The sequence below is a fragment of the Globicephala melas genome, chromosome 5 (genome assembly GCF_963455315.2).
Source record: "Globicephala melas chromosome 5, mGloMel1.2, whole genome shotgun sequence".
Lineage (NCBI taxonomy): Eukaryota > Metazoa > Chordata > Mammalia > Artiodactyla > Delphinidae > Globicephala > Globicephala melas.
This window is the reverse complement of record NC_083318.1, coordinates 63,250,601-63,273,576: the sequence shown is the minus strand read 5'-3', so window position 1 is coordinate 63,273,576 and position 22,976 is coordinate 63,250,601. Positions and strand designations below refer to the sequence as shown.

General features: G+C 42.2%; 1 protein-coding gene across 3 annotated transcripts in view; it reads right to left on the bottom strand.

Annotated features, from left to right (window-relative positions):
• Positions 1-13,134, bottom strand: part of FAM114A1 (family with sequence similarity 114 member A1) — a 59,628-nt gene extending 46,494 nt beyond the window's left edge. For 2 of the 3 annotated variants that reach the window (XM_060298764.1, XM_030881040.2), the window contains exons 1-3: positions 13,020-13,034; positions 12,307-12,458; positions 4,193-4,548 (exon numbers count right to left, since the gene is read on the bottom strand). In XM_060298764.1, coding sequence (XP_060154747.1) covers positions 4,193-4,540 — 348 coding nt within the window. In that variant the 5' untranslated portion in view covers positions 4,541-4,548; positions 12,307-12,458; positions 13,020-13,034. Of the gene's footprint in view, positions 1-4,192; positions 4,549-12,306; positions 12,459-13,019 lie in introns of all 3 variants that reach the window. The other variant, XM_030881042.2, reaches the window with a different exon arrangement.
• Positions 13,135-22,976: the final 9,842 nt, after the last annotated feature.

The following is a 22,976-nucleotide window of genomic DNA, read 5'->3' as shown; positions in this document are numbered from 1 at the left end:
AACAAAACAAAAATCTCTCAGCAGGCTTCCCTGGTGGCACAGTGGTTAAGAATCCGCCTGCCAATGCAGGGGACACGGGTTCCTGCCCTGGTCTGGGAAGATCCCACATGCCGTGGAGCAACTAAGCCCGTGGACCACAGCTACTAAGCCTGCGCTCTAGAGCCCGTGCTCTGCAACAAGAGAAGCCACCGCAATGAGAAGCCCACACACCGCTATGAAGAGTAGCCCCCGCTCACCGCAACTAGAGAAAGCCCGTGCGCAGCAACGAAGACACAACGCTGCCAAAAATAAATAAAGTAAATAAATTTTTAAAAAAGAATCTCTCAGGGTTTCTACCCTGAGAATCTGAATTTCTAACAAGCTTCCCAGGTAATTCTAATATACCACCAGATTTAGGACGCACTGCCCAATATAGCCATAAGGCAACAGCATCCACCTGGTTGCCCAAGTCAAAAATCAGGTGCCATGATGGAGAGAGGCTTAAAAGGAGAAATACTCCAACAGAATTGTAGCAAACTCTACTCACTCATTTAAGAGGCAAAAATCTATCATCAGCATGTCTTGGCCTATGTTCTCTCATCTTTGTCTCTGTTGATAGCAATTTTATTGCTCTTAAACACCCTGCTTTTCCTTTTCCAGGGACAGAACTATTGAGTGGTAGTCTATGTTTTCCTTTGAGAGTACTTTTAGTTGTAACATTGCGTTCTTTACCTTCTTCATAATTGGTCTTATGCACTGGTGTAGGACAGTAGGGATGAAATTTTTTTTACTCTGGGAAATATTTCTTGGTGCTAAGAATTTAGAGAAATTTTATCTAGATTAGATCTTTTAGGGGCTGATAGACTAGTATATAATAAGGTCCCACAAGATCTCTGGGAATAAATGTCGCTCCAGGCTAGCACTCAAGACAAACATCTCTGAATGGAAGCTGAGGACTTCACTGACTCCTTAAGATTGATTTGAGTGCTCTATCTAAGGCTACCTTGTGCCTGTCCTATCTAGTACTATAAGACATGCTATAGTTGCTTTTATGCAACACTGCCTTACCCATCTAGGTGGTAGGCGTCCTGAAGATAGTTGTACTACTCAGATTCTGGGGCATAACTCATGTATCCTGAGGCTGGTTGAGGCCTTAAAGGATCTAGTACAACCTTCAAAGTTCAAGTGAGGCTGGGGACCATCTCTTATGGATGTGGTAGAGTGGAGTCCTGAAGGAAGCCTTAACTCAATGGCTTCTGAGTCTGTACATCAGAATGGATGAGAAAGGGGCCCTAAAGACAGAAATAGCTTCTCTGAGTGCATCAACTGTGAACGGTGTGATCCTTCAAGGTAGAGGTGCCAGCTGAGTAGCTGGCAGAACCGCTGGCCCCAGGCCCCTTCCTTGTCACACCGCCCTACCTGCCAAGTTATGGCCCCCATGCTGGCTCAGGCAAAGGTGAAGCTAATAATGTGGATTTTAAGGGAACTCAGACCACTTATAGAAAAATATATACATTTAAACCCATTATCACAAAATCTAGTGTGTCCTAGATTATATAAGTTTACGTCTTCAAAGACTATTCTGCCAGGTTTTTTTTAAGCAGGAATTTTCCCTTAGAAACGTTTTTTAAAGGTGATGAGATTCTTTTAGGCTCAGATACACCTGGAATCAGATAGGTTTTGGAGCTTGACTACACCTATAGGACTTGACATCCCTCAGGGGATCTGTGTTCAAGATCCAAACAGCCAACTTGTAAAAGAACTTTTCATTGAAGATTTTTTGTAGAATTCATTATCTGCTGGATCAACAGAAAAATGGTTGTTTTCATCACTGCAAAAGGACTTCTTATCAGTGTCCAACAAACAGCAAATAAAACAGCAAACGAACAATGCTTGAAGATGAAGCACAAAACCGAATTCTTCTATATTAACCTAAGATACAAGGATAGGCTGCCACGAGAGATAGCAGAACCCCCTTTTCTGGTAATTATTTAAAGGAGACTATATTTGTACCTATTTAGAAGGGTTTAAATGGAACCTGGGTGAAAGAGATATATCCCTTCCCTTCAAGGCCCTTCCAGCCACCCATATCAGCTTTCTGCCTTCTTAGAACCAATATACTCACAAGAATTCCTCCTACACCCCATTTCTATCTGAGCTCCTGATGCAATGCCACACACACACATGCAGAGCCATGGCCCCAACTCTGTGGCTAATATTTGTATTTCCATCCAGGTACTTTTGTGATGCTTCATTATGAGGAAATGCTCACCTTTTCAAAGTCCTTGAAAGCTATCAGTGGTGCTGGGAGAGGAGGGGAGTACCTGTCTGCCAGTTGGCTCTCTCCCTGTAGCACTAAGGAGGTTTATAAAGTGCTTGCAAGAGCAGGATTCATTCGATTTGCTCAAAATTTAGGAAGATGGATGTGTAGGAGCATACTGAATTTTTTTGTGCTATCTTTATTGGCAATCTTGTTATAACTTTCAGAAGTCTGAAATTGGAATGTATAATCTAGCCTTCATGAGCTCACGTATTTTGAATCAGTGGAGCTTTTGTAGTTTCTTTAAGTCGTCTTCGGTCAGAATGGTGTGGCTAAGACATAGTGTCTTAACATGTATCAATAGTAGCACTTACAATAACAATTGGGAACCAATGGTCCCCCAATAGAAAGACAGCCTGGAGGGAACCCAGGTTCCAGAGTCAGGCATATAGGTAAATACAAGAATAGGGTATATCCTATTGGTTCTGTTTCTCTGAGAATTCAGGCTAATATACATCCTGGCATCATTATTTCTTAAAGCTCTCTCAGTGGTTGAAATGTTCAGCTAGGGTCGAGACCCTCTGGTCTAGGAGTTCCCTCAGGGGGGTCCATGGATGGCTTTAAAGGGTCTGTGATATCATGGAACTTGTAAACAAAATTTTACACGTATGTTTACATATCTGATCCAAACTCCCATCTGGTCCTCAAATGCCTTCCATGACGTTCCTGCAGAATGATTGTTTGCTTTTGTTTAAACATCTCCAGTGATGGGAACCCCCCCTCTTCCCTGAGGAAGCTCATCTCATCTTAGAATAATTCTAAGAGTCGCTTTGAGGAAACTGTGGCTAAGAAGCTTGATTCTGAATAAAAGAATCACAAAACATTAGTTGGAAGGATACCTCGTGGTCTTCGTGTGCAAAGTCCTCATTTTACAGAGGAAAAACTGAAGCACAGAGAAATTAGGTGTCTTGCTCAAACTAACAAAGTTAACGATAGATGGAGGATGAAAACCCAGGCCCCCCGACCCCCTGCTTCATTCCCGTCCCTCACTGCTTGCAGCAGAGTCACCTCAAGGCAGTGATCTGTGTGGTACAATCCAGGAGAGCAGGGCTGGGCCTGGCAGAGGGAAGACTCTCATTTCCCCTATACCGTAGCATCCTTCTAGAAGGGAGGATTGGAGGACAGGGCCTCCCCACCCTTTCCAGTCCCCACATGGATGGAGGGGAAGGTGTCAGGAAAACCCAGCTTGATGGTCATACTGATGTGGAACCAGGTACCACCTGGGAGACACTGGTCTGTCTTATCGCCCAGAGAGACAGGTGCAGGCACTGAAGGGAAGCATGAACGTGTTCTGCCTCTGGTTCCCCTGGACGGCGGTATGTGATAATAAATGAGTGATCTGAATGTTTAAGATCTTCACAGTAGATTTGTAAATATGTATTAAAATTTGAGTGATGTTAAAGAAACACTGACTTGTTTAGGGTGGAATCAGGTTCATTAATAATTTGGACTCATTACGTTCAATATTACAATATCTTCCATATACTACTGAGTAGCTTAATCTTACTGGGTTGCTTAATATCTCTGAGCCTGGTTGCCTCATCTATAACTTGAGGTCAATAATATCCAGCTTAGAACCTCAAAGAACTGTTGTATAGAGTGAATTACATAACATATAGAGTAGCTAGCAGAGTGCCTGGCACACAGGATGTGCCCAATAATTGGTGATTGTTATTATTAATAATAAAACAATTATCAAAATGCAAATATTATAATGACCAATTACTCTCATATATGCCTTTTCTCACCACACAACACATCTTTGACGACAGAGGTAATGTCACAGTATATACTGAACTCCTAATCCCTACCCAAAGAGCCTGGCACAAATCTATGGCCATGGTAGTATCAGTAAGAACTTAGGTTGAACTGAGTCAAGTGAACCACTCCTACCGGATTACTCTGCTCTTTCAGGAGTATTTCGGATCCAAGTTCTGCCTCGAGGTTGACGGAGTCAATGCATTCAACAAGGGTATCCTCAGTCACTTCTCCATTGTGGGGGTGCTCCATGGGACCGGGGTCTTTGGGCTGCTCAGTGAGTCCAGTGTCAGCAGTCTCTGCACCCTGAACAGCCGCATTTTCATGTACATCTCCTCTGGGATCAGCTGGCGTTAGCTCATTTGAAATCGTAGCTGAATCACAGTGCGCTTCTGCATCTTTGGGTAAGGTATCACTATTGGGCATGTTGGTGATTTCTGCTTTGTCTCCAGTGGCTAAGGTATCGTCACCATCATCAGACATTTTAACATCTGTCAACATGATTACAAACAAACATCTTATGCTTTAATCCGAATCGTTAAACGTTAATTCAAAGCCCTGAATAATTAAGTTAAATCTGGTGGGGGTAACCTTTCTTCTACCAAGAAGAAAGTTTATGTAACCTTGGGGTAGGATGAATAATGGCCCCCCAAAATATCCATGTCATAATCCTTGGAAGCTGTGAATGTTACCTTATATGGCCAAAAGGACTTTGAAGATATGATTAAATTAAGAAGCTTGCATTATCTGGGTGAGCCCTAAATGAAATCACAAGTGTCCTTGTCAGAGAGAGGCAGAGGGAGATTGGACTACAAAGAGGACAAGGTGATGTGATGATAGAAGCAGAGATTGGAGTGATGCATTCTGAAGATGAAGGAAGGGGCCACAAGCCAAGGTACACTGGTGGCCACTAGAAGCTAAAAAAGTCAAGGAAACCATTCTCCCCTCAGAGACTCCAGAACTATAAGAGAATACATGTGTATTATTATAAACCACTATGTTGGTTGTACTTTGTTACAACAGCAATAAAAAACTAATACAAGCCAACCGTGCTCTCTTTAAACTTTCATGGATCTCTTACTTGGCATGAAGAAATAAATACGCATATGGGAACTAAGACTATTATCTGTATCTGTGAAAGTACTTATTTAATATGACTTTATTAATTATATTTTTAGCCATAATGAGAATAAGCATGGAAAATACCTGAGAGCTCATAAAAAATATTTGACATTTGGCTTTGCAATGTGGTCTGAAATTCAAATTGAGAGAGACATACATACACATAAGTGTGCCTTGTTGGGTACCAGCCCATGAAGGCCTGGGCTATATTTGGACAATAGTTTAGATGGAAAAACATAAGGATGAAACAGAAAAAAAAGAAGCCAATATTAAGCCAAATAAGGAATGTAGCCATTACAAAATAACCTACGAAGCAGAAAACTCTTTATGAAGCTTGCAAGTTATTGCTATCATATCGAACAGTGCAGTTCAACAGAACTTTCAGTGATGATGAAAATGTTCTGTACCTGCACTGGACAATATGGTAGCTAACAGTCACCTGTGGCTATTGAGCACTTAAAATGTGGCTAGGGCAACAGAGGAACTAAGTTTTAATTTTAATTTTAGGGAATTCCCTGGTGGTCCAGTGGTTAGGACTTGGCGCTTTCAGGGCTGTGGGCCTGGGTTCGATCCCTGGTTGGGGAACTAAGATCCCACAAGCTATGCGGTGCAGCCAAAAAAAAAAATTAATCTTAAATAATGTAAACTTAAATTTACACAGGTATGTGTGGCTGGTGGCTATCTTACTGAATAACACATATCTAGAAGGCTTATTCAAGATGATAATTTTCTTGGTCTAAAATAAAGACACAGTGTTCTCACTATACAGGAAGCCAAGTCTCAGGAAAATCAGTGGGTATTTTTGTTGACCTCAGTGTTTACCAGTTGGTCAAATCTCTGGTCACTGTTAAAACCACAGTATATGGGAAGCCATTTAACATACTGGCCACATGATGGCACAGACTTAGAACTCACGTGCCTATGCCAACCCTCTTGTCCCCTCAAATAGCCATTCCCTAAAGTTGTCTAGCTATTTTCTTTTCTCTTGCTACCTTCTCTCCCTTGGTGAATCACATTCCTTTCTCACAGTTTTACACACTTCTATGTTGTGACTCTCAAATATCTACCTCCATTCTATAGAGACAGAAAGTAAATTAGTGGCTTCTAGGGGCTGAAGGGAGGGGAAATGAGTAATGGCTGCTAATGGGTATAGATTTCTTTTGTGGGTGATGAAAATGTCCTAAAACTAGATAGTGGTAATGGCTGTACAATTCTGTGAACATGTTAAAAACCACTGAACTGCACATTTAAAAAGAGTGAAGTTTTAGTATGTGAACTTTGTTATGTATGAATTATATCTCAATACACTGCCATAGAAAAAATTCCACCATTGGATAAGCAGTTCTAATCGTCAGCTGAACATCTCTTTCTATCCCAAAGGAAACCTGTTGTCTTGCCATTAATTCTAGATCTTCACTTTGACCTTTGTGTTTCTTTTAATGGCACCTAGATTTCTCCAATAACCCAGGCTTAAAATCTCAGAGCTGTCATTGACCAAACCTTCACTTTCTCAAGAATATATAATATCAATAGCTATCATTTACTGAGTGCCTATTAAATCCAAGCTCTTTAAATGTGCTATCTCCTGTGAGTTAGCTACGACGAGCTTCATTTTACAGATGAGGCAACTGATGCTCAGAGGTCACACTTTAAGAAACAGTGGCAGATTTGAGATCTGAACCCATGTCTGACTTTGAGATTGAGCCACGTCGGAGCCCTATCTGCAATGCCACTTGCCTCTTCTCTTACATTCAACCAGTGCTCAAATCCTAGAGGCTCTTTATTCAGAATCCATATCCTTTCTTTGACTTCTATTTTCCCTGCCATCACCTTCAGTCAGGTCCTCAATTTGGTTCATGTTGATGATTTCAATATTGGGGTTACCTCTCCACTGTTCTCCCTTTCACTTCCCCATCCTTCCCCACCCTTTACCTCACTGCTTTAATTACATCATCTCCTGCTCAGACATCCTCAGGGGCTTCCCACTTCCTATTGAGATGAAGCTACATCCTTCAGCTGCCATCCAAGGACCTCTGTGCTCTGATCCCACTAGGTTTACCTCCCACGATGCCCTTCCAAATCCTTAAGTGAGACAACATAAGTATGTGAAAAATGCCTGACATTCACAAAAGAACCTCAGATGGCTGTTGGTTCAGTATGTTGTTTTAACATATTTAAGGCCCATTTAAAATAACCGCCTCCTCTATTTTTGTTCTTCCCAACTGGATATAACTTTTCTTCCTCTGAACTTCCCAGAGTGCTTTGCATCTGTCTCACTTTGGAGGGTTACAATCGTCTTTGATCAGTCATTTGAGTGTTTTCCTACTATACTGTAAATTCTATGAAGACAAGGATCTTCCTTGTTTTGTCTTCATATTTTATATAGCACTTAACATGGTTTCTTGAACATAGTGGGAAGCTCAAGAAATATGTGTGTTGAGTTGTATTAATATTTTTGTGGAGATTTAAAATTAAAGTGTAATTTGGAATGAAAGCAAGCAGAAAATGTCTTTACCCCATTCACTACTCAGGAGTTATCTTACAGCAAGTGGTTCCAAATGACCCATATTGTCTTTCCTTTGTTCCTTCACCTCCCATATAACTGAGTTAGAATGTCTCTTTTTAAACAAAAATACTTGAATTCTCTGATAACACACCTGTAAACAAGTCTACAGATGGGAAAGGCAAATAATGCATATTTCCTTTTAGGTGGGATATTAAATTTCAGATATTTAAGGTTGGATATGGTCTGTCAATGAGTATGGTCAATGCCTAGATGAAATAGTAAAGAGTGAAAAAGGCCACTGTACAGAAAAGGAGTAGTTACTGTGGTTCATGGGAGGGGGATGAGATTGAGGGAGGGTACTTGAAAAGCTATCATCACATGGAAACTTATAAAATCTTTATGAAAACCTTGAGTCAGGACTGGCCTAGGAGAGGGGCTGCCAAACTACAGCCTGCTGGCTAAATTTGCCTTCCCTCTGTTTTGGTAAATAAAATTTTATTGGAACACAGACATGCTCATTTTGTTTATGTACTGTCTATGGCTTCTCTAGTACACCAGCGGAGTTGAATAGCTGCAACAGAGACCATATGGCCCACAAAATTGCAAAGCCTAAAATATTTATTAGCTGGCCGTTTATAGAAAATGTTTGCTAACCCATGGTCTAGGACATTGCTTGATGGCCATGGCCTAGAGTTCTCTGTCCTAATTTGCCCTAACCCCGCCTGGGTCCTAGGGGCACAACCATAAGGAGAATGGGTCCATATTGGACATCACTTATATTCCCATTTTTTTGTTCATCAACAGCTGGTCATAGGCACTGTCTGATATCTTAATTTCTTTGTAAGATAATTTGAAAATCCTTATTAATCTGGATTCTTAAGAAGTTCCAAGCTATTTCACTTCTCTATAAGCAGGAACATGAGAATAAACCTGGTTATGATAAACATTCATGGGTGAATAAAAAGCATTATAAACACTTTGTTGTATCTGCTTCACCCTCAATTGTTGTGATACTGTTCCCAGTGCTAAAATATTTCACCACATACCATGTGACATCTATGTGAGTTAGCTGTATTTTATGCCCTGCCGGTGGCTGGTTAACATTTGAAGCGCCCTATTCAGGAATATACTCTCCAGGGTCTTTACTTACTTAGCATTTCAGATTCTGTAATGAAGTGTTCACCTTTTGAGAGGGTTCAATTATCCCTCTCTCTGATCGCTATTTATCAGGGGGTACTACTTATCCTAAGGGGTATTAAAAGCATTTTTCACTGATAAAATGGAAATAGTGCTTAAAGTGGATTGGCAAGAAATTATGCACAAGTGCTTTCAGCTCTTCCATTTCCAGGGCAGAAGATTATATTCAGTCCAGCAGCTATTGAACTTTGCAGTAGAGTTTTTCTAGTTCTTCTGCTAATTGCAGGAGAACATCAAAGCCTGATTAGAAGGTTAGCTGAGTCCTGCCACCAGAGCAGTCCTAAAAGCAAAGAGAGCTAGGACTTCATCAACCTACAAGAACAAGCTACACAACTGAGCCTGGTCGCTAATATACATGTGGGTGTGAGGCAGAACTCCATCTGAGAGGTGGATTCATAGTACAATCAGTCTTGGTAGGGATGTTGCACAGAGGAGCCCTACAGCCCTCATCCATCTCTGATGGCCAAACTGCCCTAAGTCAGCTCACCTCAATTGTGGAAAAATTATCGAACAAAACCTCTCTTCCCTGCAGCTGCTCTGTATTCAAGCAACAACATGAAGCCATTCCTTCAGAAACATGCCCAAAGTTCATCTATCAGGTGCTGAACCAATACTGTTAGGAAATATTTATAGACAACTTATAAATTTCAGAAAGACTATATTTTTACATCTGTTCAAATAATGAAAATGGTCACCATAATATTCAGCCCTACTTTAACTTCTAATTGTACATGAACTTCTGCCTGTTACAGGTCCACATTTTCCCTAAACCAAAACCAAAAAAGAATCCCCTCCCAAACCTGTTTTGTCCTGGTAGATCTTTGTCTACTCTGGATGTTATTATGACAGGAGATATGTAATCTTTTTTAAGGCGGTGCCCTTTTGTCTGAAGCCATTAGAAATTGTGTTCTAAAGACACAGCTGTTTCTATGCAGTGACTGTTGGTGTCCAGAAGGACCACAGCTGTGATACATGCTCTTTCCTGGGACAGCCCCCACCTCTGCCTGGATGCCCCAGAAGCAGTCAGACTTAAAATCTCCCGATTTATGGTTTGGAATGTTGATCGCTGCAGCCATGTCCTGTGGCTTTGATGCTAGGGAGCCTCAACCCACAGAAACAAGGAGGCTTCTTCAGTAGATTCCAAGGAGAGGAAGAGTGGCATATAAAGAAGCCTTTATGGGCTGGGAATAAGTTAGTTTTTCATGAGTAAATTCATTCATCACCTAGAATGCTCCCAGAACTATGCTAGGTATTGGAGCAGCAACATCATAGCTCCAAAAATAAGTTTAAAACGGAAGACATGGTTACTATCCTTCAGAAAACAAATAATCTGTTTTCATTTTATTCCTGGTCAGTGAAGGCCCAGGAAACTATTGCATCTAACATGAAATGGTTAAGTGATGATGCAAAACAGCACATCAAAGCAGGGAAAGATGTGCCTGAACAAGACTGATCTCATACATGGGAGAACCTTGATAGCGGCTTTGATAGTTATTCAGGCATGATGGGATAAGAGTATGTGCAAATGCCCAAGAATGAATGTAGATATTCAGAACAGAGGCTGTGTGGCTGGACCAAGAGCGATATGGAGGAATAGCGAGGGATGGGAGGGATGGACGCTGAGGCGCAAAGAGCCATGCTCTGGTCCCACCATCCCTCTGTGGGCGTACAGCTCATTCTTGTTGTTCCTCACTCCCTCCTACGTAGAGTAAGGCTGGACAAAATGATCTGGATACTTTGTTCCCCAACACCAGACTGCAGGACTGGAACAAGTCCATGATGACAGAGGAAAATGAGGACAAGATAGCGAGTTTTTCATCAAGCTAAATTTATTAAATGTAAAGCACTGCCTTCATCTTGCAAGTTTAGCCTTCGTGCTTTTCCTGGTATTAAAATGTCTTTCATTTTATGAAATAGTGGTGTAGTGCATGGATTTTTTTTTAATGATCTCACTTGGCAAAATAAGAATTTGGTAATACCATACCCTGTGTGAAATCACTGCTCCCAATTTCAAAAAGTGCCAGTAAGTGAAAGACCAGGAACAAAAACTGTGGATGACAGGCTCTTAACCAGGTTGCAAGAGTTTCTACGGTGCTTGACAAGTACACGTGCCCAGAGCCCAGTCTCTTTATCCTCCCGTCCGGCCTCCACGTGTCTGCCAGGTAATTTTATGAAACACGGAGAGGACCTACCTGCTCCCCTGTTTAAAAACCATTAGGTTTAAACACCTTTGCATGGCATCCCTGGCCCCGCACAATCCAGCTCCAATCTCTCTATCCGCTTCTGTAACTCTCAACACACCCGACACTCTTCCCTCACCAGATGCTCCATCACTGCCGGCACAGCTCATAAACATCCCCACCTCCGCTTATGCTGGTTTCTCTGCCCAGGATGCCCTGTCTCCAACTGCCTGGCAAGTTCCTATTTGTTTCTCAATGTGTAATGTCACTGTTTACTTTGAAATTTTCCTGAATTTGTCCCACTCCTTCCAAAGAATGAATTACTCTCTCTTCCGTGTTTTTCATGATACCTTGCATGGACTTCTATGGCATTTATAAGGAATATTTATTTCTCTGTCATTCTCTCCTCCAGAACTGTGACCAACAAGCACATAGTTTGGCTTTGGACCCTCTAATATTTACTGAACTGAAATATATTGTTTGATATTGATTAAAAAGAAACAACGTTCCATATAAGCCTGGTCTTATTATTATTTTTTTCAAACTGAATCCTGCTTTAATTGAAGCTTGTGGAGTATAAAGTCCTACAGAAACATTACAGAGAATCTTCTGGAAAACAGGAGTGACGACAACCCCTGTGGAGAGGCAGATGAGAGTAATTCATAGCTCACCAAGGCCTCCCTGTATCGAGATCCCAGAGTACCCAGAAGATCTCTTCACCATCTCAGTCCTGTAAGCCTGGTCTTATAAATAAATGGCTGCTTATATGGTCTGAATCCCTGAGATTCAGCAAGGTCCCTTCCTACCCTCAAATTCCTTCTGGACTGGCTCCGTGGAGCCTCAAATTCCACCCTGAAAGTTTCCTTCTTTTGCTTAAAGCTTATGATGTAAGGAGTTTATCAGTCTTTCCTGAGCTCAGGTTTTGATGGAGAAAGGAAGGAGAGAGCAGGGAATGGATATGGGTGAGGTAGGAAAGGAGCACTAGGCGGAAAAGAAAGCAGAGAGAGGCCTCTGAGGAGTAAGCCTGCCTCATTCTCAGTTTCCTCAGGTTGGCTGAGGTCTTCTGGAGTTCAAGAGACATTGATTTTAAAAAGCTACCTGCCTGACTCTCTCCGTGTTTAGGATGGGAATTGATAGGATCGGTAGGACAGAGATCACTCTTAAGATGATACAGAGAGGTCTCCTACTCTAGGAAAGGGCAGTGAAGTTTAGGCGCCTGATCTGAGATATCTGGAAATACTCACCAGATTCCAGGGAAGAAGATGAGCCAACTGGGTGGGCAGGTTGGGGGGCTGGGGAGCTGGCGTAGGGAGTAGGACTCAACCTGGGAGCTGTGAATGGAGGTGCTGCTGGCTTAGAGTGTTGGCTGGGGTGGAAGAGCCAACACGGCCGGCGTCTGCAGGGGGAGAGATGATGAGCTTGGGTGGGAGGTCAAGGCCTGAGCTCAGTTTTCCGAGGCCAAGGGCAGCGAACCCCGGGATGGGACTTGCTTCCTCTGTGTCCCCCGCTGCGGAGACCCCGCAGCCTACCTCTCAGTCGATCCTAGGACCTTGGGGAAACTTTTTCCGACTTGCATGGTGCTGGACCGGATACTTCGGGAGCACAAGACAGGCTCCGCAGAGGTTCTCGCCGGCCGAGGGGGCAGAGCCAGAGTGCGGGCGTGTGGGTGTGTGCATGAGCGTGGACCCGGAGCGACACACACTCACACACACACACTCACACGCCCGCACCCACGCAGGGCCCTCGGCCGCAACGCTCGCGCCGCCCGGGACCCTCACCCAAGGCCGGTCCTCCGGGTCCTGCGCCCCGTGCCAAGCCCCTGCCGACTCCGGGAACAGGACAAGCAGCGACGGCAGGGTCTCCCCACCACCCCGCGGCGGCTGTCCCCGCATCCACACCCCCCCCATCTGCCCGCCCGGGGAAGGGGATGACGGCGAGAGTTACCCAGGGCTCTTACCGCTCAGGCGGCCGAGTGCGCGCGGGAGTGCCCGCCGGGTCCCGCCCCGCCACGTCGGCAGGGCTGGCGGGGACGCGGCCTGAGGGCGGGCCAGGAGGGGGACGGGTGCTGACGAGCCGAGCTGCCCCGCCCCGCGGCCCCGACAGGGCCCCGCCCCCCGTGACCCCGCCCCAGCCCAGAGCGCGGCGGAAGTCCCGGGCACCTCTTTCCTCAGGCTGCGGGGGTCGCGGGCGCGCTTCCGACCAAGCTTGGGGAACTTGGCTTTTCTGGCTTTGCGCCTCCGGGTGAACTGGAGGGGCGCCCACCCCCACCCAGGGCGGGACTCGGGGTTCTCCGGATCCCTTTCCTTCCTTTAAAAGCGCCCAGGAAACACCGCAGACAGTTTCACCGAGAAGGGGCCGCTCAAGTTCAGTAAGAGTTTGCGATCCCCTGGTGGTGCTTTAAACAGCTTTGTCTTACTCTGTGGGAGTGTAATTTGATTTAAAACCAATCAACCGAATAAAAATACTTTCTAGAAGGCCAGTTTAGAAATGCGGATCAAAATTCAAATGTATTAGCTTTGGCCCAGGAATTCCACATCTGCGAATTGTACTAAGTAAACAGTCAAATGTACAAATATGTATGTCCAAGGATGTTTATTGTGGTTGTTTATGCCGGGGAAAATAACGCGGAAATAATCTGTCCCCCAGTAAAAAGATTGGTGAAGTAAACTATGGTAACTTCAAACAATCGGACATGCTGTAGTCATTAACTATAACTGTATGTCCAATTTGTTGATATGGAAGGAAGGCGGGCCATAGCCGAATATTAAGTTGAGAGCAAGGGAAGCTTACAAAAGTGTGTATATAGTATAAACCTATTCTTGTGAATATGTATGTGTATTGTAATTTTTTGTATAAAGTTTAGGGAAAATTTAATTTTAAAAACAGTGATTCTTTCTGAGTTCTGCCATTGTGAGTGTTAGCAAATTGTATTCCAGGTGTGACAGGTGTGTTTTGGTGTACCACAGACACAAACACCATTGCCTGTGACTTCTGTGCCTGCCTAGGGCATAGCAAATACCTTTGCCACACCTGCCCCTCCTTGCCCTGCTGAAAGGCAACAGCCCTATCAGGCATTCCTCCCTTTGTGTTTTTTTTTTTTTTTTTTTTTTTTTGCGGTACGCGAGCCTCTCACTGTTGTGGCCTCTCCCATTGCGGAGCATAGGCTCCATCTAGATGGGCAGGCTCAGCGGCCATGGCTCACGGGCCCAGCCGCTCTGCGGCATGTGGGATCTTCCCGGACCGGGGCATGAACCCGTGTCCCCTGCATCGGCAGGCGGACTCTCAACCACTGTGCCACCAGGGAAACCCCTTCCCCTTGTTTTTAAATTTAATTTAAATTTTATATTGGAGTACAGTTGATTAACAATGTTGTGTTAGTTTCAGTTGTACATATACATGTATCTATTCTTTTTCAAATTCTTTTCCCATTTAGGTTATTACAGAATATTGAGCAGAGTTCCCTGTGCTATGCAGTAGGTCCTTGCTGGTTATCTATTTTAAATATAGCAGTGTGTACATGTCAATCCCAAACTCCTAATGTATCTCCCACCACTCTTCCCCCCTGGTAACCATAAGTTCGTTCTCTAAGTCTGTGAGTCTGTTTCTGTTTTGTAAATAACTTCACTTGTATCATTTTTTTTAAGATTCCATATATAAGCAATATCATATCTGTCTTTCTCTTACTTCACTTAGTATGATAATCTCCAGGTCCATCCATGTTGCTGCAAATGGCATTATTTCATTCTTTTTAATGGCTGAGTAATATTCCATTGTATATATGTACCACATCTTCTTTATCCATTCATCTGTTGATGGACATTTGGGTTATTTCCATGTCTTGGCTCTTGTAAATAATGTTGCTATGAACATTGGGGTGCATGTATTTTTTTTGAATTAGAGTTTTCTATGAATATATGCAAAAGAATGGGATTGCTGGATCATATGGTAACTCTATTTTTAGTTTTTTAAGGAACCTCCATACTGTTTTCCATAGTGGCTGCACCAATTTACATTCCCACTAACAGTGTAGAAGGGTTCCCTTTTATCCACACCCTCTCCAGCATTTATTATCTTTAGATTTTTAACACCATTCTGACTGGTGTGAGGTGATATCTCATTGTAGTTTTGATTTGCATTTCTCTAATAATTAGTGATGTTGAGCATCTTTTCATGTGCCTCTTGGTCATCTGTATGTCTTCTTTGGAGAAATGTCTATTTAGGTCTTCTGCTAAGTTTTTGACTGGGTTGTTTGTTTTTTTGATATTGAGGCACATGAACTGTTTGTAAATTTTGGAGACTAGTCCCTTGTTGGTTGTATCATTTGCACATATTTTCTCCCATTCTGTGGGTTGTCTTTTCATTTTGTTTATGGTTTCCTTTGCTGTGCAAAAGCTTTTGAGTTTAACTAGTTCCCATTTGTTTATTTTTGTTTTTATTTCCATTACTCTAGGAGATGGCTTGAAAAAGATATTGCTGCAATTTATGTCAAAGTGTTCTGCCTATGTTTTCCTCTAAGAGTTTTATAGTATCTGGCCTTACATTTAGGTTTTTAATCCATTTTGAGCTTATTTTTGTGTATGGTGTTAAAGAATGTTCTAATTTCTTTTTTTATTTTACATGTAGCTGTTCAATTTTCCCAGCACCATTTATTGAAGAGACTGTCTTTCCTCCATTGTATAGTCTTACCTCCTTTGTTGTAGATTAATTGGCCATAGGTGAGTGGGTTTATTACTGGGCTTTCTATCCTGTTCCATTGATGTATATTTCTGTTTTTGTGCCAGTACCATACTGTTTTGATGACTATAGCTTTGTAGTATAGTCTGAAGTCAGGGAGCCTAATTCCTCCAGCTCCGTTTATCTTTCTCAAAATTGCTTTGGCTATTCAGGGCCTTCTGTGTCTCCATACAAATTTTAAAAATTTTTTGTTCTAGATCTGTGAAAAATGCCATTGGTAATTTTATAGGGATAATATTAAATCTGTAGATTGCCTTGGATAGGATAGTCATTTTGACAATATTGATTCTTCCAATCAATGGTATATACAACATGGTATATCTTTCTATCTGTTTGTGTCATCTTCGATTTCTTTCATCAGTTTTATAGTTTTAGGAGTACAGGTCTTTTGTCTCCTTAGGTAGGTTTATCCAGTTTTCTTTCTGCTTTGACCCAAACTGTATCTTTACAATAAGAGACTATCAATCAAGCAACAGGTTTTGTTGCCAACTGCTAATTATGCCCTTTTACTCAAATGTTGCTGCTTCAAGCCCACCTGGTTTATTTCAAAACTTTAATTTTTGGCAATGTAAGCAATTTTTATTTTAAAAACTCAGGAGTAGTTAAAATATATAGAAAACTAGAGAATAATATTGAGACAGGCTGGGACCTGGGACCTGGGACCCTTTCCTGCACTGCTTGCACCTGGACACATGTCTCCTCAAGCAACAGGTACAAAGAAACTATGAGGGACTAAAGATAGCTGCATGCATGTGCAGTTGGGGCAAAATATGAACAATAAGATACAAAAAAGCCAAAACCCAACTGCCACTTTTGAAGTGCCAGGAGCAAAAGCAGGGTCCTGAGCATGATCCCTGCATGCAGCACCACCAAGGGGGTAGGCAAATGACCTAAGCCACCCTCCAGCCCAACCCACCAATCTGCCCTCACCCTCACCCCATTTAAGGGACCAGCTCACCCACCTTGGGGCTCGAGCAAGGGCACCTGTTACTTGTTTTCAATCCCTCGTGCTGCAGCACGAGTCCCCATAAAGCCTTGCCTGAATTCCTCGTCTGGCCTCTTAGCAATTTCTATTGATTAAAGAGTCCAAGAACCCAGGTTGGGAAAAATATGACAAATACTTATGTGTGTGAAGAAAAGTAGAGAATGGTATGAAAATATGTAGATTTAACAAATCTTATTTTTTGCCACATTTATTTTAGAACCTTCTTTTAAAAAGAAAAAAGTTACAGATATGTTTGAACCCTGTTCCTCCTGGTCTCCACCTTCTCCAGAGGTAACGGTAACGAGTGTCCTGAGGTTGTTGTGCATCCTTCCCACCCATAGTTCTATTACATTTGGCTGCACATATCCTCATTCATCAACACTATATAAAATTGTTTTTCAGTGTTTTAAAATGTTATAAATAACATCCTGTACACTTATTTACTCAACATTATATTTTTGAGAATCATTCATATTCATACATGTAGCTCCAGTACATGCATTTTTAAGTCTTCATGGGATTCCATTGTATGAATGTGCCACATATATCCATTCCCCACACAATGGACATTTAGTGTGTTTCATGTTTCACTATTACATGTTGTTACATGTGCTGAATGCCAATATAGTGCTACCTACTATATTGCATATAGAGCTGCTATGGTCAACTTTGTATATGTTTTCTTGTATCCCAGGCTAGAAATGGAATAGCCAGTTGACCATCACTAGATATTATGAAATCGTTCTACACTGTGGTCCCAACCATTCATTAAACAAAAATTTTTTTTATTTTTTAAATTTTTTCTTTGCTGTACGCGGGCCTCTCACTGTTGTGGCCCCTCCCGTTGCGGAGCACAGGCTCCGGACGCGCAGGCTCAGTGGCCATGGCTCACGGGCCCAGCCGCTCTGCGGCATGTGGGATCTTCTCGGACCGGGGCACGAACCCGTGTGCCCTGCATCGGCAGGTGGACTCTCAACCACTGCGCCACCAGGGAAGCCCCTAAACAAAATTTTTTTGAGAGTGCGCTACGTACCTAAAACTGATCTAGGTACTAGGGATGATATAAGGAGCAGAGCAAAGTCCTGCCCTCCAAGAATTTATATTCTGTCGCAAGGCAGATAGACCCTAACTAGATAATGTGCAAGGTGGTGGAATAAAGCAGAATATAGTCTATAGGGTCTAGGGAATGATGGGTGGAAGCAGCTGTGGTCAGGGAAGGCCCTGCAGATAAAGCGGCACTTCAGTGTAGACTTTAAGGAAGTGAGGGAGTGAACAACGGTGATATGTGGGGACAGTTTCAGGCAGGGGGAACGGCAGGAGCAGTGTGGGAGCATGCTTGGTGTGCTCACAGCATGGTAAGATGGCCAGTGTGGCTGGAGCAGAGGGAGGATGGGGCAGAGTGGAAGGAAATGAGGCCACAGAGGCACTGAAGACTGAGAGATGGGGCAGACCAGGCAGTGCCTTGCAAACCATGGTAGGGATTTGGCTTATGCTTTGAGTGGCAAGGGAATCCTTACAGCTTTTGAGTAGGAGTGTGCCATGATTTTAATTGGGTTGGGATGGGGTTGGGGGGGATGGAGGGAAAGGTAGAGCCAGATAGACCAATTAGGGGTCCACTGCAGTTACCCACGTGAGGGAATTGATGGTTTGGCCACGTGGGAGTGGTAGAGGGCATGAGAGCGGTTTTGCTTGTGGATATATTTTAAAGAAAAACTCAACAAAATTTGCTCATGGATTGGGTGTGGAGTTTGAGCGAAAAGAAAGAAGTCTCAAATTACTCCAAGGAATTTAGCCTGCAAGAATAGAAGTATCATTTACTGAGATGAGGAAGGATGCAAAAGGGACAGGTTTGGGGTTTGAGGTAGATGGTGGATGGACCTAGAGATTATCATACTAAGTGAAGTAAGTTAGAAAGAGAAGGACAGATACCATATGATATCACTTATATGTGGCATCTAAAATATGATACAGATGAACTTATTTATGAAACAGAAACAGACTCACAGACACAGAAAACAAACTTATGTTACCAAAGGGGAAAGGGGGTGGGGGAGGGATAAATTAGGAGTTATATAAAATAGGTAAACAACAAGTCCTACTGTATAGCACGGGGAACTGTATTCATTATCCTGTAATAAACCATAATGGAAAAGAATATGAAAATATATATATATATATAAGAGAGAGAGAGAGAGAGAGAGGATTTGAGAAGATGGGAGGAGAATAATTACAGTTAGTGAGTAAATCAACTTTTTCAAGGATTTTTAGTGTAAAGAGGAGCAGAGAGGAAGAGGTTGTGGGTTCAGAGGAGGGTTTTGTTTTTTACTATGAGAGAAATTGTAGCATTATATGCTAATTGGAATCATACATCAGAGCAAAAAAAAATGATGATGCAATGTAGAGAGGATAATTGTAAAGGGATTTCCTTGAGTAGATAAGCAGGAGTGAGGTTCAGTGCTTAATGGGGAGGAATTGGCTCGACACAGAGAGTTCATTCAGGAGAACAGAGGAAAGCACAGATAGAACAGGGACAAGTAGGCACTAGTAGAATTTTGGAGGGAAGATGTGGAAATGCTCTTCTGGCTGCATTTATTTTCTTCCTGAAAAATGAAGTATCAGCAGCTGAAAGTGAGGAAGGAAAGGAGGTGTTGGAAGCATAAGAGGAGGATGTGTAGGACAGTGAGAGTGAATGGGCTAAGGAAGGGGAGCAAAAAGGATAGTAGAATGGCTTCTCCCTCTTGAGGTTGGGATCCAGTCATGAATTTCAAGTCATGAATTTCAGCATGGGTGTGTATTTTCTCCAACTATGTTCAGCTGGTCAGGCTCAATATAGTCCAGTGGCGAGTTGGATTTAACCTGGGTTGAGGAGAGAGGAGTAAGGTAGCTGAGGGTGAATTCAGAGAGATGGTTAAAAGGGTGGACCATGATCTTTCAGTCCAGTGCAGTGGGACTGGGGAATTGATGGCATCTGAGAGAAAGAGTTAGAGGCGCTAGTTGAAAAGCGGGATGCTGGCAAGAGAGGTTATGGAGAGAGCACAGCCACTGGTAATAATAATATGTAGCGTACAATAAGGGAATGCATGGCTGAGGTAGGTTTCAGGACAAGCTCATTAGAAGAGAGAATATCGAAGAACTAAGAAGCCAGGGGAATGAAAGAATCTCTACATAGCTACTGAAATCACTAGAATTATGACAGTGGTGGTGTTAGACTCAGACAGTGAATGGTGCAAAAATACTCAGTGAATGAGGGAGTGATGGGCCTGTGGATGACTGCAACCAGGAGGGGTAGGTTTCAAGGGTTGGAGGGAAGAACAGTGATCTGGAAGTAGCAGTGAGAGTCAGGGAAACCTACATCACCTCCAGGCCCTGAGGTGTGAGGAAAAGAGGGACCACTGGAGACCACTAGGGACCACTAGAGGGCGCGGTGTTCAGGGTGGCTTTTAGGTCTCAGGGTGCCCTGATCCTCACTGGGTTGGAGTGGAATCACCTGAAGAGCTTTCAAAATAATACTGATATCTGGCCCCATCCTGGACTATTTAAGTCAGAATCTCTGGACATGTGTAAGAGGTCCTGTTTCCTCACATTGTGACCAACACTTGGTATCATTAGATGTTTTAATTTTTGTCCATCCCAGGGGTGTACAATGGTGTCTCCTGGTTGTCTTAATGTTATCCTGTTATCCATTTGATTATATCCTTTGCTAATTCCTACCCCCACCCCCATTGGGTTTGTTAGCCATTTTATTAATGATTTGTAGGAATTCTTTATATATTTCAGATATTAATCCTTTTGTGGTTATATGTGTTACAAGTATCTTCTGGAATGTGTTTTGTTTTTTCTTTTTAATTCAGCAGAAGATTTTGGTTTTAATATTAATATTTAATATCTAGGTTATCAATTTCATTTCTAGTGGTTTGTATATTTTATGATGCTGATCATTTTTATATAACTTGTTTCAAACCTGTTGGTAGGCAATTGATTTTTTAATTGATTTTCCAGGGAAAGAGAAGTTTTTTTAAAGAACAAAAATCATTAAAGTAATGTCTTGCTTCTGTTTGTATAGGGACAGTATATTTGCTGGCTTTAGACTATTTTACTTATCCCACTATAATGCTATTTTATTTTTTAAAAATAAAAGTAATGCATGTACATAGTAAAAAAAAAAAAATCAAACAGGACAAAAGAGCATAAAATGATGAGTAAAAATATCTCCCTCCCTTGGTTCTTTGGCTCATAGGTAACAGTTTCTTAAGTATCCCCTCAGAAAAAAAGATTTTTATGCAGATGTCAGCATAAGTATGTAGACCCTTGTGTTAGATGCCTGTGGCTGCCATAACAAATTCCCACAAATCAGGTGGCTTAGAACGAGAGAAATTTATTCTCTTACACTTTTGGAGGCTGGAAGTCCAAAATCAAGGTGCTGGCAGGGCTGCTAGCTACTGGTGATTCCGGGCATTCCTTGGCTTGTGGCTGCAGAATTCCAACCTCTGCCTCTGTTTTCACCTGGCCTGTTCCTTTCTCTGTGTGTGTGTGTCTCTCCTCTGTGTGTGCCTTACTCCTCGCAAGAAGATAACCTGTGCAGATGTCTGAGGGACTGGATTTTATGCAAAGTCTGAAACACTCTCCATACTCTTCTGCCCTTTGCTTTTCTTCATTTCATAGTCTTTCCACCTCAGCATAAAAAATGTGAGGCTTGCATAGAATTCTAAAACTCCTTACTATAATGACTTGTCTTCTATGGAAATCACTATTCCAGATACTTTTTATTTATTATCTTCCCAAAAAAGTCACAAGCACTCCCATTTTGTGGATGAATAAATGGAGTCTTTGAGGTTAAGCCACTTGCCCAAGGCCATACAGCTAGGACATGGCATTTGGAGGACTTCTGCCCAGCACTGTCTGTTTGTTTGTTCCACTGCCATGCCATCTTGCATATTACCTGATTTTTGTGGGTTTTCTCATCTCCTTAAAGACATTTCTCAGAATTCTAACAGCCTCAACAAGAATAGCCTCTTTGTTCCCGAAAACCAGCATTATTATGCAATACCCTAATGAGTGTTTGTGACCAAATGCTCATAAACATTTTGTCACTGTGTGATGTGACCAAATCTGCAGCCATGTATGTGTGCTTATTTCTTAAAGACTTTGGCTCAGTGTTGTTTGAAATTCCCTCAAACCCATAGCTGGTTCCTTTCTCTTCTGCCTGTTTCACAAAGCTGGTTTCCCAGGGTCACAGGCACCCACTCCACTCTAGCCGTCTCCTCTGCTCATTCAGCAGAGATCCAGCCACTGCTTGTTGACCCTCCCCAGGCCTGTGAAGGCTTCCTGTTATGTTTGATGCGTAAGAATGTATAGTAAGAAGTTGGCCTTTCCTTCCCCCGAAAGCAGAAGTGATTCTAACCCTGATGTCCAACTTTGTCGTGGGTCAGACTGTACAGTCTTAACTTGTTTTTTTAACGATGAAATAATGCCAAACAGTGGGATTAATTATAGAATGATTATTTAACTCATATGTTCAGTTCTTTGCAGAACCTCAGTTAAGGGAAAGTCTTGGGAACAGGGTATCCTGGCTGCCTGAAGTATCTGGTTAATCAGACATCCTCTTTTTGTATCGTCAAGCTTTGTTGATATTGTTCTAAAATTATTCTAAATGGCCTTTAGAAAATTGATTTTTAATTAGTCTTGCAGGATCTCAGTGGCATTTATTATTTTAGAATTAAAAATGAAAACATCTAACAATACCAAATGTTGGTCAGAACATGGAGAAACAGGATGTAATTTCCCCCGGATGTGGTAACTACTAAACTTTCCTTAAAAGTTGATTTTTTAAAAACCAATTCTTGAACCTAAGTTCATTTTATTTTAAAGTATCCCATCCAGCTAAAATAATGCTTCAAAACTGATTGATCATGGTAGTTACAATTATATTGAAAATATTAAAAATGGTGATAAAACAGGCAAAGTTCAGTAACTTTCCATTGTGGTGACAATTTAACATTCAGGCTGCAAACTTTTACAGATAAATATCACCTTAGAAAAACATTTTTCTTCATACTGAAATTGTCATAAGCTGCGTGATCATATGAATTAAGAAATTTGATTACTGTTTTAATCTGTAGCCCAGAAAACCCTACTGACCACATGCTTTGCTCAGGACCTTTGAAGGGGAAATTCATGTGCAGGGGTAATTCCAGT